Source organism: Prionailurus viverrinus, chromosome A2, assembly GCF_022837055.1.
Source record: "Prionailurus viverrinus isolate Anna chromosome A2, UM_Priviv_1.0, whole genome shotgun sequence".
Lineage (NCBI taxonomy): Eukaryota > Metazoa > Chordata > Mammalia > Carnivora > Felidae > Prionailurus > Prionailurus viverrinus.
The window spans coordinates 76,005,862-76,020,975 of record NC_062562.1 but is presented as its reverse complement, the minus strand read 5'-3'; the positions used below and the strand labels follow the sequence as shown (position 1 = coordinate 76,020,975).

The 15,114-nt window shown below is 41.3% G+C and overlaps 1 gene segment (V, D, J or C); it reads right to left on the bottom strand.

The window, feature by feature from the left end:
* Positions 1–518: 518 nt before the first annotated feature.
* LOC125161213 (T cell receptor gamma constant 2-like) overlaps positions 519–15,114 on the bottom strand; it is a 38,323-nt gene continuing 23,727 nt past the window's right edge. The window contains 4 exon segments of the C gene segment in view: positions 519–1,107; positions 3,151–3,198; positions 11,364–11,486; positions 12,942–13,271. Of these exon segments, the coding sequence occupies positions 965–1,107; positions 3,151–3,198; positions 11,364–11,486; positions 12,942–13,271 (644 nt within the window).

The following is a 15,114-nucleotide window of genomic DNA, read 5'->3' as shown; positions in this document are numbered from 1 at the left end:
TCCAGGAAACGTGTCAGTGTAAGTCCATTTTACAAATGACAACATTACAGCATGGAGTGTTCAAATAGCTATAGACCCAAAATTTATATCTGAGCACTTGAGGTTCAGAGTCCAAGCACTTAACCTCTCCACCACCCTACTTTTCCCGTGTTAGTGCAGCTGTCCTGGGGTTCCTATGACATCAGGAAACATGGCGTATGTGAGACACTGGTCCAGGTCTGACATACCCACCTGTCAGGTGACATGTGATACTGTGGCCACCAGAGTGTCTTAAACCAAATGAGTCTGAATCTGCTAAGGAATAACCTGAGCCCTTCACTGACAGTGGCTCGCCCGGGGCTAGAGCCCCAAAGAAGGCATCACAAGGACTCTCTCAGGGAAAGAGTTAGAAATGTGGAATTGGCCATGATTACAACCAATGCTGAATTTGAAGGCTCAGTTGTCCTGCTGTTCCTTACCTTAGCCTCTCAGATTTCACCAAATGAAAGAACACAGAGATAAAAGTACACTTTTGATTATTTTTATTATGCCTGTTATGAACAACAGAACAAAACTCAGGTAGCAAAGATGGCAGCTTCCATGTATGTAAAATAAAAGGCCTCCAGGCAGTTATCTGGATACAGAGCCCCAGGGGCCGCGATGGAAGCTGCACGCCGGCTGTACTCAGAGGCGAGGGTGCTGGGTGGCTGACCAGCTGGTGGGCATGAAGGAGAGAGAGGTGCTAAAGCCCCCGTGGGTGCCCCCCGGCCCCGCCCCTGACTCATGGCAGAGTCTGTTCTTGGTGCAGAGTGACATTTCCTGTTTGCCCAGGAGTTTGCAAACCCATTCTGCAATGATGACACATAGAAAAAGGCGACGTGTGAGTTGAAATGAACCACCCAGAAAGAAAGCCCCGCTAGACCCTCAGCAGACACTTTTAGTGACAACAGTCAATGGAGAAACATGGACCCTGTGCCACCACGGGTCAGGAACTCTTCCCATTGTCACAGAGTGCCGCTCTCCCAAGCAGACAGATGGCGGTGATGATGGTGTAGACCATGCTCTTGACGAGGAGGAGGAGGTAGGTGTAGTAGGCAGAGGTGTTCATGAGCTGCAGCTGCAGGGGGTCTAAAGGAAGCCATCGGTTAGTTTTACCTGTGTTTTTGAAAGGCGAGGACTTACATGAGAGAGGGGTTGACAGCATACATTTCAGATGACCTGGGTTGAAGTGACTGCCCGACACCACCACAACCTGACATTAAACATCTACACCCCCATCAGCACTACCACGCCACTAGGACAATTCAGAATCCAGCTTGCAGGTCAACTCAATCACCAACCTCTGAGAAGTTGACTTAGAACATTCCCACATATTCAAAGGAACAGTCACATTTTTAATGAGCGAATCCAATGGAAAAGATCATTGGTGATAAAGAGCTCTTAGCACTTCCTCACCCCGACTATGTCTCGAAGTAAGAATAATTGCCAATGTCCATTGACCACAAACTCACCACCACTTACTTGAGAGCTTCGCATGCAAAACTTTAATCTTATTTAATTGTCAATAACCTCTGAGATTATTACTTTCATTCCCATTTTAAAAATAAATCGAGGATATAGAAGTAATTGCCTAGTGTTCTATCATTAGTACGAGGAGCCAAATATCAAATCCAGGAACATGATGTTCAAGCACATATCCTCAGCTACTGTGTAATTCTGCATCACTTCACGTAATACCTATCCAAGATATCAAATGATTAAGCACAGATATAAAGCTGAATTGCTTATTTTGAAGGATCTCAGCCATTACATGTTGTGCATTCAGTGAGATTCCTAGCAATGGTACAAATCATGGAAATTTGGTGGTGTTCATGGCAGGGTGGGTGAGAGGTTTGTGTTAAGAGGGCATTACATAAAATGGAAGTAAGGGATTAATTCAATTTCTCTGCAACTTTAGGAGATCAAACTCATTCCCTTTTCTCCCTGAGTATCTATCATTCTAGCTATTATGTTATAGGACTATAATATTTCATATCCTTCGAAGTGTAACAGGAAATACATGATGTCAGAAATAATTAATGACAATAATGATGGACCAGGCTGGCTACTCAATGAACCACAAGGCCAAGGATCTCCACAAAGTCAGAACCCCAAAATTATTAGCCCTTGGTGTGAAAGGGACCTCAAGGGGTGATGCGATCAAAACTCCTTGCCCTTGGTCAGGTAATATGTTACATAAGGTCCAGAGGCCCCTTGATATTGGACTTGGAGGGCAGATCAGCAAGACTATAGTCAACGCTCCATGTCACTTTCTTACTTTCCCACATATGTTGGAAGAAAGGGCTAGAAACCAGTACTTACAATGTGTCCGCTAAATGAGATACCCGATGCTAGACATTCCACATACGTGCTCCTATGGCTTTGCTAACTCAGGCGTTATTTGTGTTATTCCTGGCTGGCTCAGCAAATGTAAGTAATGTGCCCATATTCATGCAACTAATAACGAAACAATTGGGGTGAAAATCCAGTCTGTGGCATCTCCAAAGGGTGCAGCCTGTCTCAAGGCCTTGGCTTTGGACTTAGAGGGAGAATAAAAATTGAGTTAGTATATGAACTCTGGATTCAGTTGTTCCCGGTTGCAGCTCCAGATCTCATTGTGTGGCATGGTGCAAGAGATTTTGTTAATTTTAGCTCATTGCCCTCAGGCGTAAAATGGGAATAAAATCTTCCATGGTGAGTATTAAGAATTAAACAAAAGGCACTCACAGTGCACGCAATGCCTTCTGAACGGGAACCTCTCAGTGTCAGTTCATTCATTAACTATGAGCAAGAACAAAGGCTTAAAAAAAACCCCAGAAGCAACTCGATATCATGTTTTCCATAGTCAGTAGAAACAAAGGCCACAGAAGTGAATGAAGTCCACTGCTGAAAGACTTCAGAGGCCCTTGCTGTACCCCTACTTGATGGTCCTCTCATTCCCAAACCTGCATTCACTGTGTGAAGATGATCCCTGGGAAATGATGGATTGACTTAAATTATCACTCAGTCTATTTTGGAAGATCCAACCATTGTGAGGTTTCTATCTGAAGTCAGGAAGTTTAAAAGTTAACCTGATTGTGAGGGAAAAAATGCTATAGCATAACATAAAGGCAAGCAGATAGACAAACTTACCATTTTCGTCTTTCAAAGAAGCTTCTGTAGAGTTAACAGCAGTGAGCTCTGCAAGAAATAATAGCAAATATTATTTGATCGTTCATATCCATTAATTGGCACGTGGCTGTGTTGTGGATGGATGGATAGGTACATACGTACATACATACATAGATGACAGATAGAATTTGTCATCAGAGAAGAAAGAGTTATTATAAATATGAGCCCGCAATTACAGAAAGGGTTGGTCTGATTCTACGTAGTTCAGTAGATCAATTCATACATTGTATTTCTGCACATGGAGATGTTGAAGTTCTTGAATGATGAATGGTTTTTTCTCACAACTAGCAGGTAATGTTTGAGACTGTCTTGTTTTCCTTCTGTGCTCATAGCTCTTAGCACAGAATCTGCTGTGATGCAGGTGCTCTATAAATACTTGTTGGATGGAGAAATAACCAGTGGCTGTCGTACAGTCCTCAGCACCCACTGCCGACCTGAAGGGTTGCTACCAAAATAAATGCGTCTGACCCTAGGACCCACAGCAGAATCTTACATGTCGGAAGGAGTCTGTTCTGGGTAAATTTTTCATCAAGCAAAGAAATCAGTCCTACCTTTCAAGTCACGCACGCCCCACGATGCCCAACTCCCACATATCATTTTGTGGAGTGGTTATGCTTGTGGACATGACAACAATCCTGATGAAAACCAGTTCCTATCGAGTGATTATTACTGTGCCAGACACTTATGCCAAAGGTTCATGTGCATTATCCCAGCTGATCCCCCAGTGCCAGTGATGTGAACTGAATTTGGAGGACTCCATGTTACACACAAGGAAATAAGGTTTAGAGGGTTTAAATAACTTATGGAGAGTTGTGCCACTGATGAGCAGAGCCAGCACTCAGGGATGGTTGTGGCGGGTTAGATGAGTTACAGCATGTGGAAAGTGCCTTATAAAACAATCCATAGAAATAGAACATAACTGCACCACTGTGGACTCTTAGACATCATCCCTTCCAGATATCTGAGAAGCTCAGCACCTCAGTGCAAAGATAGAATGACAGGTCAAGTCACATTGATAGCCATCTGAATATATAAAACGTGAGGTGACAGTTGTATTTCTCTATAGTGTTTAAAAAAAAAAGCACGACATACATACAAAGACAAAATTCCTTAAAAAGATCACTGACAATTGCATGCAGAAAGAGAGAGGTGCAAGATAATTTTGGTTGATTCTTTTTCTGTTCTGCTGAGTGTAATCTTATTTCGGTGCACTATTTAAAAAATGGGTTTAGGGCATAGGTTTTTGGGTAAATCCCAAGAAGGAACATGTTAGTATAAACCTGTTAAATGTTAAAAGATCTTCAAGAGCTGACTTTAAAGTTCTTAAAGATCTCTTTATTTCCCATACAGTGACTTTACATTGAAACTAATATAGCCTGTAAGTATATCAACTAACTGCGATTAAAATAAAAACTTTAAAAAAGATCAATAAAAATCTCTTATCATCATGCATTGATCAACATAAAGTCATGTAGGTAACAATTTTCATAATAAAATTTGTGTGTGTCCTAGGTGCTCTTTCTTGATTGTGGTTGGTTAAAAACATGGACAAGATGAGTTTTATCTGCCTTTGGAATCACTCCATAGTTTTGTTCTTTCGCGTATATGTATCATAAACACACACACACACACACACACACACATAAGCTTTTTTCAAAAACAACAACAACTAACCAAAAACTTCCAAGAAACAGCACTAGAAATCTGCTGCAGAATTACATTAACAGAAATGCCCCATTAGCTTTGTGGTCATGAGAAGACGCTGGGAAACATTCATTTCAGAAATAAGTGCCAAGTAAGACACATCATAAAACAGGAACTTCTCCTTCATCATACACATCACCATGGGACTTACTATACCTTTTACTTTTCTCCAATCACTAGAGAAATCAAAACTTAAGAGGATATTTGAACCCAATGGTTACATTAAATTTATGCTGTGCTCATTTGCTTCTTTTCTGTTTCTCAGCTACAGAGCTAAAAAATTAGGGCTGCCTGTGTGATCTTGTTTTAGTTAGTTATAAGGAAGGACATAAATAAATACAATAAGTATATGAAAAAATTCATCCGTGGGGCACCTGGGTGGCTCAGTCGGTTAAGTGTCTGACTTTGGCTCAGGTCAAGATCTCATGGTTGGTGGATTCAAGCCCCGCGTCGGGCTCTCTGCTGTCAGCATGGAGCCTGTTTCTGATCATCTGTCCCCCTCTCTCTCTGCACTCCCCGCCCCATCAAAATAAATAAATATACCTAAAAATGTTTAATAAAAAACAAAAAGTAAAAAAAAAGTAATCCATGTTATGCTTTCAAGATCAAGCGTTGTTACTGACATAATTTCATGTGCTCTCATCATAGTCCAGCTGAAAGCGAAGGTAATGTGTGGCCCTAATTTGATCATTGGACACACTAATAATCTGTGAAATCACAAAAATTCATTCGAGTAAATTTTAAAGATCTGATTGATCTATTCACCAATCTATATCTCATCTGGCAAGTAGAGAGGGGCTCCAAAGAGGCACAGAAATGGGGAGATTTTTAAAGATAGGGAATGAAAAAGGTTATTAGCAAAGAACATTATTATTGTAAGGTCACTCTCATAAGGGGAATGGAGAGGGTCGATCAGTAAACTCCCTAGTGCGGACCAGGAAATGCCCATGTTCGCTGATTCAAGGCTACAGTTCTGGGGGTTGAAACTGCAGCTGGGCAGGGATGAAGTCTTGGTTTACTGGTTTGGGGTCTTAAGCTGAGTGAGGCCATTTTGAGCCTGTGGTTTTCTTTTTAACAGCCCTGCCTTTTGATCAGACTCCCGGTTTAACTTAAAGAGACACAATTGAAGGCATTAACAGCACTCAGCAACCTCTCTGAAGTTTTCAGTTCGTGTGTTCGCTCTTCTGATATTCACAGGTCTTGACCTTTTGGCCTGTGAATGTTCAGAGGTTACCGCTTCAGCTCTACAGTGTTTGAGTTGGTCATTCTGTTCTCTTGGTTTCTTTTCTTTGACATTCCAATCTTAGAGACATCATTAGTTTGCAGGTAACCAGCTCTGAACTTGCATTTAAAGCTTTTGAGAGAACCACCAGGCAGCTTATTGTAATTACAAAATACAGGATAATTCCTCATGTTTGGAGAAGTTTGAAGGGATAGTTCCCAAGACTCAAAGCAATGAAAATCAAGTAACTCTTTGAAGCCAAGAGGCTTGCTCAGTGACCTGATGTTGTTGAGTTTTAACTTCCCCAGACCTGTTAATTGGGGTATAGCAGGTGTTCTTGGTTAGAGGAGAGACCCAGCCTTGCTCAGCTAAGAGATAATCAAGGTCTATCTTATTTTCAGGAAGTACTTTTGCGCCAGAGTCTAAGGATTTTTGTTGGGCAGCCATTACTTTAGTAAGAGGTTCTGCAACAAATTCAAGAATGAAGGAGAAGGTCCTGAACATACCTCATTTACAATTTATCCTTAACCAGGGAAGTAGGGCCCCTCCAAAGGGGGGAATCCTGGATCATGGAAGCTTCCTGGGAGGTCCCTTCTAACTCAGGATGTAAACTGAGGGAAGTCAACCAATGAGAGGTCTTCTTTAGCTTGAGTAAAGCTAAGACCAGTTACCTTTACTGCTAGTCTGAAATAGAAGTTTCCTCTAAAGTCCAGAGTTTACCCTTGCTAGCAATTACCTGGGAGAAACAAATGAGGGCCATCGCCAGAGCAAAGGAAAAGAGAGGAGGAAGAAAGGGTTTCATGTTTGATGAAAGTATGAAGGGTGATGTTTCTTAAATCTTTGTTTATTTTTGAGAGAGAGAGAGAGAGAGACCACAAGTGAGGGAAGGTCAGAGAAAGAGGGAGTGGGAGAATCCCAAGCAGGCTCTACACTGTCAGCGCAGAGCCGGGGAGGGGCTCAATCTCAGGAACCTTGAGACCATGGCCTGAGCCCAAATCAGGAATTGGACAGTTAACCTACTGAGCCATCCAGGCGCCCTAAAAAATTCTTCCTTCCAGTCTTAATCGATCCTGACCACACATAACATTCCTTTGCAAACATCCCCTTTTACAACTTCTCTTTTACATTCAGGCTTTTTCTTGAGTTTGCCTCTTCAGATAACCAGCCTTACCTAGGAAAAAAATCTTTTTTTTCCCTCCCTCAAAAACACATTTCCATTTCTCATACTTTTCTTATTAAAAAGACACATCTTACTTTCCTTGCACTCCAGGTTGTTTCCCTTATTATTTCCAGTAGTCTGAATTACATTTATTAAAATTCTGTTCTTTTAGAAACTTCACTTTTTTTTAAATTTTTTTTTTCAACGTTTATTTATTTTTGGGACAGAGAGAGACAGAGCATGAACGGGGGAGGGGCAGAGACAGAGGGAGACACAGAATCGGAAACAGGCTCCAGGCTCTGAGCCATCAGCCCAGAGCCCGACGCGGGGCTCGAACTCCCGGACCGCGAGATGGTGACCTGGCTGAAGTCGGACGCTTAACCGACTGCGCCACCCAGGCGCCCCTAGAAACTTCATTTTTAATGAAAGCTAATAAGCGAGCAATTGTTGGGGAGCCTGGGTGGCTCAGTCGGTTAAGCGTCTGACTTCCTCCCAGGTCATGATCCTGTGCTTCGTGGGTTTGAGCCCAGCGTCAGGCTCCGTGCTGACATCTCAGACCTTGGAGCCTGGAGCCTGCTTCAGATTCTGTGTCTCCCTCACTCTCTGCCCCTCCCCTGCTTGCACTCTGTCTGTCTCTAAAAAATAAATAAATATTTAAATCTTTTTAAATAAAATAAGCCAGCAATTGTGATCTGTTACACCAGCATTTCTTAGATTGGTAAATTTATGGATACATTTCAAAAAGTCTAGAAACATGTGCATCATCATAAAACAATCTTTCAGTAAGTCACAAAATACATTTCTGAATAAGTCCAAGTTATCTTCAGTTTCTCTGCAATACCAAAACCAAAAGTAGGTAAACCTATGTTCATTAACTAACAAGTGAGTGTTTTATCTTACTTGGAAATGATCTAGATATTTAATGAATATAATCTAATTTAATACTTGACTTAACTCAGCAGAACTTTAAGGATTTAGGTCACCAAAAAGATTTGGGAGACTATTTAAAACATTATCTTAAAAGAGTTATTTTATTTACATCTTTCAATTTACTTGTTCATGAAGTTGAGCTGAAATTACCCATAAAAATATTATGAGACGTGGGGAGGGATGGGTTAAATAGGTGATGGGAATAAGGAGTGCCCTCGTCCCTATGAGCACAGGGTGATGTATGAGGTGCTGAATCACTAGATTGTACATCTGAAACTAATAGAACCCTGCCTGTTAACTACACTGGAATTAAAATTAAAACTCAAAAAGAAAAATGTTAGGAAATATCAAAATCCATCATTATCCCAAGCTATTTTCTTTAAGATTTTAAAGAGACCACATCTACTTATTTGACTTTTAGTAAATCCATGCATGTGAAAGTTTTAATTTTAGTGCTAATAACTCTAAAAAATATGTCTATTTTATTTAAAACAACAACCAAATAATTGCCCAGATCATGTGAAGTTGAAACACACATTGATTAGTTTCTATCATTCTGAGAGGTTTAGAATGCCCAATCCTTGCAAGTGCTTGCCTTCAAACCAAGGAAATGGAGCTCTTTGCAAATTAATTTTGACAATGTCTCCAGAGAGAAAAATATCTCACATTGACGATGTGTATTTGTGGACACACAGATCGCTGCAAAGACCCTTGAGTCACTGATATTTTGGAGACATTTATGGAGAAAGTGTTAAGATTTATATGTTTCCCCGGGATTATGAAGGACACTGAGCCAGGATTTAGGCACAGGAGGCCTTTAGCAGTTTGTATTTTAAAACAGTCTCTTTGGGGCGCCTGGGTGGCTCAGTCGGTTAAGTGGCTGACTTCGGCTCAGGTCATGATCTTGCTGTCTGTGAGTTCGAGCCCCGTGTCGGGCTCTGTGCTGACAGCTCAGAGCCTGGAGCCTGTTTCAGATTCTGTGTCTCCCTCTCTCTGACCCTCCCCCGTTCATGCTCTGTCTCTCTCTGTCTCAAAAATAAATAAACGTTAAAAAATTTTTTTTTAAATAAATAAATAAAACGGTCTCTTTTCCTTTGTTTCTCTCAGTCCTGGGCGCTTGTGGCCTGTGTTTACATGTCAAAAGTGTGATAAGATTGATCACTTTAAGGGTGAAGAAAGAATGCAAGTTCCTCCAAGAAAGACTTTCTTTTCCAAAAGCCAACCATCTATAAGCCCTTTTCCAGAACTATGAGAAGTGTGGGGGTGGGTGAAGGAACAGGGGCACTCTGGATTGACCCAAGAGCTGCATTTCTGGTTCTGTTCGCATTTGTCAGTCCAGCTGGTCTCAGTGTCTCAAATACTTGGATTTACGTGAAATGACATCAAAGTTTGATCCAAGTATGTGCCTCAATTGGCTTCCTTCCCTCTGAGTGCATAGTTTACATTTTAAGTATTTCTGGCATATAGAATAACCCTCTTGGGTGTAAGATGGGTCCCCAGAGAGGGTGCAGAGAATATTGCCCTCCCCAGATCCAGGGTCACCCACAGTCACAGCCAAAGGAAGAAACCCATAAGCCACACGTCCCAGGCAGGCAGAGAGCTAAGAGCAGTGATTCAGGATGACGCCAGCAAGGAGGCAACGGCTGTCTCTGGGAGAGGAAGGATCCATAAGCAATGGGTGTGGATTTGGAAAGGGTGGGACAACAGGAAATTTTGTTATCCTCTCCGGACCAGGCATGTGGGCAGAGATTTGGAAGAAGTGGATTCTCCTTCGAGTCTCCACCCTTGGATGGCTTCTGCCAGTTTTTGCAGGACCCCTTCTGCTGGTCACGGTATTTACCAGAAATCACTTAACTGTTTAAGGAAATAATGTAGCAGTTTCCAGAAGAACCCTCAGTTTCATCAACTCTGGGCGGGGCTCATGTGGAGTTCTTCCTATGAAGGTACATACGGGGGTGTCTGTAAGGCCATTGACTTGGCTGACTTCTGTTTATAGCTGTGGAGTCTTTTCACAGCGAGAAACATTTCACACTGGAGTGAGGGCCCAAAGAGCAAGGAGGGAAGTGGGGGGGGGGGGGGAGTTACGTGAGTCTTACAGTTTTGTTGTTATAGGTACCTGTTCCATCTTTAATTTTCACTAGGCTTTTGCAATGAATGTTTCAAGGAAACTACCTTGGAATTTAAACCTTCTGGAGGCTTCTGCTTATTAATTAACGGAAGTGTCCTCCTTAATTTGAGAACACTTGCTTTTAAACACACTTCTTAAATAATCTTATCTAGTTGGAAAGTTCCCCATGATGTCTATTGTATTTCTAGGTCATAATTGCTCTGGGGGCTGGAAGCAGATCTGTGGGATCCTAGCCTCAAATTAAGTGAACACACCCTTTTGGTTAGCCATATGTAGCCGCAAATGAGGTGTAGCCATATTTCTGTTTGGTCTCCTTTGGGGGTCACCAACCCCAGTTACAAAGCCAGTTTCTCAGGACACAAAGCAAGCTTCCTAAGATTTTGCCATGTTTGATAGGTATCTGTCACTTCTGGGACTATGGTTCTTAGACGTAAAATAAGCAGGTGTAATGGAGGGTGGTGTACTTGATTCTTTAGAATTAAGGATCCCATAAGCTCAGACTGGGGGCTTCTCGGACCCGAACTAATACACAAAATGGATGTGTCTTCAGATAGGGACAGTGCATGATTTAGAGTGTAGCTCCTTGCAGGGACGTTTTCTCAGTTTGATGAGTTACTTAGTGCCAACTGAGCCCTTTCCCTGACCAAGTTACACTATCAAGGGAGTGTTCTTGGGATGATGAGCATTCTAACAGCCTTTAAATGCCTGACTCATGCCCGCCAATTTTGTGCGTTTTTCTGCATCTGAGATCCTTGTGAGCAGTAGCCTTTATCTACACAAAACCAGACAAACAATTATGTGCACCTTAGGGTGTGGGCTGTAAGCAAGGGATGATACTGCGTTCTGGCCAGTGTGGCACCAACAATTCTCCTGGAGGCTCACTGAAGTTTCCACCTGGGGAGCTGTGGTCTGATGGGTTAGGGGCTTAGCTCCTGGCAGATCCTTCTGACACTTTAGTTGGGCTCCAGACAAATGTGCCAGCCGAAGGTGACCCACCCCAGAAAGGAAGCCCAGTGCGATCAGGAACTCACCCGCGGCACTTGAAAATGGTGATGTAGACAGTGTACTCGAAGGGCTCACGGTTACTGGCCTTGTGTTTCTACTTGTCTCTGATTCCTTCTGGAAGCCCACTTTGGATCCCGTCACCAAATCTGCTAAATAACAAACATTCAACCAAGTAAATATTAAAGATCTAATGGCTGTTTTAATCAAGTGAATTATGAGTCTGGCAACATCCCACCTAGCAAGTAGAGGGGACCTCCAAAGGGTCAGAAGGAGGGACAGAAGGAGTCAATCCATGAACTTAATAGTGCTGACCAGGAAATTCCCATGTCAACTGGTTATAGGTTACTGTTCTGGGGGTTGAAATTGCACTTGGGCTAGGTATTAAATCTTGCTTGAGTGACTTGAGGCTTTAAGGTAAGTGCTGCCACTGTGGGTCTATGGTTTTCTTCTTACCAGACCCAAAAAGATGAAGACTGATGTCAGAAATAGACTTGTATACAGAAAGCTCTTCACATGTCCTGTTATGTGCTTGTTCCCCACTGCCTGCGAGGGGCTTGATAACCCCCGGGAAGAGTACAAACTGGTTCCTTCTTAGGGGCCCTCTGGGGCCCTGGTCTGGCATGTCCATGCTCAGGACTTGACTTCTGAGTCTAGAGAGTTACTGGGTCACAGTGGGGCCAGAGCACATTCAGCTCTGCCCACACTGTCTAAATACGTGCAGCGTCTACACCAATGGGCTCCTTTGGGACACTGTGCCTGAATCACGGGTGACAGGAGCGAGAGGAAAAGGATATTTGCCCTACTGTAGTGATGCTCCTGGGGACAGTGGTCCCTCCTGCATCCCCTCCAGGCCTGGTGCACACTTGGACGGCAGGAAGTGTTTGCTGGGCAGCATTTACTAATGGTAAGAAATGTTCATTGCGTACAATGGAAGCACGTGTGCACGTGTAAGCTTCACTCAGTCTTCACTTACCAAATTTCACCTTACAGTGGTAGAGAAAAATCAATGTGAAAACACCAAAACTGCACTAAAACGTCAGTGACCAAAGTACCACTTTTTGTTGAGCTGTGATCTGCCTCCCTCAAATGAACAACAATTTGGTTGCCTAGAACTCATTTGTTATGGCTTATGTTTGAGCAGAGCAAGATTGAAGTGAGAGGGACTTTGACTGCTGAGTAGAATATTCCTGAAGGATGGGCAATTGTTTTTATTTCCTGATCAAGTAAAATCATCAAAAGTGGATTCTCTTTTTGAGCATTTATTGGGTACGAGGCTGCTAGGTGCTTTCACGTGTACTGTTTCATTTCACCCATACGGTGACCCTCAGAAACATCATTATGACCTCCATGTTTTGGATGATGAAACTGAGGCGAGAAAGGCTAAGTGAATTTTTCTTTTTCTGTTTCTTTGTATGTTCCAAAGCCCATACTATTTTAATTCTATGGGGAAATAGCAGGACAGTTATGGTACCATTAAAGGCAACAACATTAAGGAAAGATTTCTATTTGCTTCTTTTCCATTAATTCTTGACAGAAAAGGTGGTGTATTCCTTCGGGGAAAAATAGGGTTCTGGGAGGTTATATTCATGTGTACATGCACATACCTGTGTTTATTGAAGGAAAAAGAATCTCTTGATCAACCCCTCCTTTATTCTTCTGGTGTTTGACGATACATTTGTATTCTTTACCCATTGAGTCTTCTCTCACGGTCAGCCAGGTGTATTTCATGTATGTGTCCTTAGTCTTCATGGTGTCTCCCTGCTGGGATTTCAATATTACTCTGCCATTTTTCTCTTTCCAATCTATATTGATAACATCAGGGAAAAAATCCTCAAGAAGACAAAGATACGTTCCAGCCTTGTGGAGTTTTCTTTCATCAATTGAAGGAAGAAAAATCGTGGGCTTGGGGGAAGTGTCTTCATCAGGGCTTTTAGCTGTGGAAGAAATTGGAATGGCAGTTAGAACTATTATGAGAGAAACACAAACATTGTATGGTTTGGAACCACCTAACACAAAAAAAGGAAGGAAAAGTTGCCATCGTGTTAGTGCTCACCAGGGCCTTTTGTCCACACTGGGGTTATGAAATGCTTGCTTTCTTAGTTTCCATGGGAAAAGGGGTTCAAGCAGTTATGAAACTTGCCGACGTCACAGCTATTAAGTGGCAGAGTCCAGATTAAAACATGTAATTTTGTGGAGCACCTGGGTGGCTCAGTCCTTTATGTGTTTAGCTCTTGATTTTGGCTCAGGTCATGATCTCATGGTTTGTGAGTTCAAGCCCCGCATCGAGTTCTGTGCTGACAGTGTGGAGCCTGCTTGCTGTCTCTCTCTCTCTCTCAAAATAAATAAATAAACTTATAAAAAAAAAGTTTTAAAACATGGAATTTTGTTAAACAATACAGAGTCACTTGTTTGAGTGTGAATTATTTCCAGGCATACTTGACAATCTATTAAGTTGAGCTTTTAGCTTCAAATAAGAATCCCATGCCCGCCTCTGACACTGGAGTTCTTCTTGATTTCTGAATTTTAGAACATTTTGCTCTCACATCTGAGCCACACCAGGATTTTGAGCAGGACAATGTTTAAAGCTGCACCTCCAAATTATTTACAATGCCTTGAATTTAGAAGCAATGTGGCAATATTTCCAAAACTTCTATATAAAAAAAACTTACTGATTATTTTCATAAATTCTCTTATATTAACCTTACCAAATAATGCACTGGTCACAATTTTGTTTTGCTTTAGGAAATATTCACGGAAAGCACACTTTATATTGGAATTTCATTAGAAGTTGACACATGACTAAAAAGACACCATACTTCAATGCTTAGCGTCTCCCCCCAAATTTGGATCTGCCCTACAAGCCTGCTGAACTTGTCGTACCCACAAGTTTCTTTGTTTTTACCTGCTCAATAACGTTATATGTAACTGCTGTAATGTTAATAGTTATGGTTCCAGAGTTTCTTGTAGACATAATGTCAAAATATATAAAAAAAAAATCATGGGTTTCAAGGGCCTGTACCTAATTATACATTTAATGTTAATGTAGTGATTGAAATTATAAATAGTAGAACGCTTTCCAATTTGATTTCCAACTGAAACACTAATTATTTACTCATTTTCTTTTTGGGCTATTTTGGACTTGGAATAATAATTTTATGGGCATTTTCTTAAGCATAATTGGATTTCTGGATTTCTTCTTTGAGAAGAAAAGAAAAAAAAAATCTTGAGAATTTCTGCCTGTGCCACAAAGCTCCTGAGTTCTATACTAAATCAGTAAGCAAGCAATGATGAGAGTTTACTCATGCAGTAAATAGAATTAGCTCATAGTGTGATTGTTTTAATTTTGTACATCTTGCTTATAGTAAGAAATAGTATTTCATTGGTTATAATAGTAAAGCACTGTATACTTCTCCAACCATATACTTTGTTTTTATTTTAAAAAGCATATGATGTGAAAAAAGTTTAATTTTAAAATTTTACATGATATTTAATTCATTTTAGCCCCCATTTAATACATTAAAGATCTAGTTTTCATGTTAGGAAATTTGGTTTTCTTATAGAAATACTTCTGGTTCATCACAGTAAAGAAAATTTCTTGATGGTGAGACATGATGTTTACCTCCTGTCCCTTTTCCTCAGCTAGATTCTGGAAGTTTCATTCTTTTCCAAAATGAACTCTCATAACTTTCTCAATGTGATAGTTAACTGAGCATTAATAGTGTACTTGATCGTATACGGTTAGTGTTTGTCTTTAGGGTAATTATTTTACATGTTTTT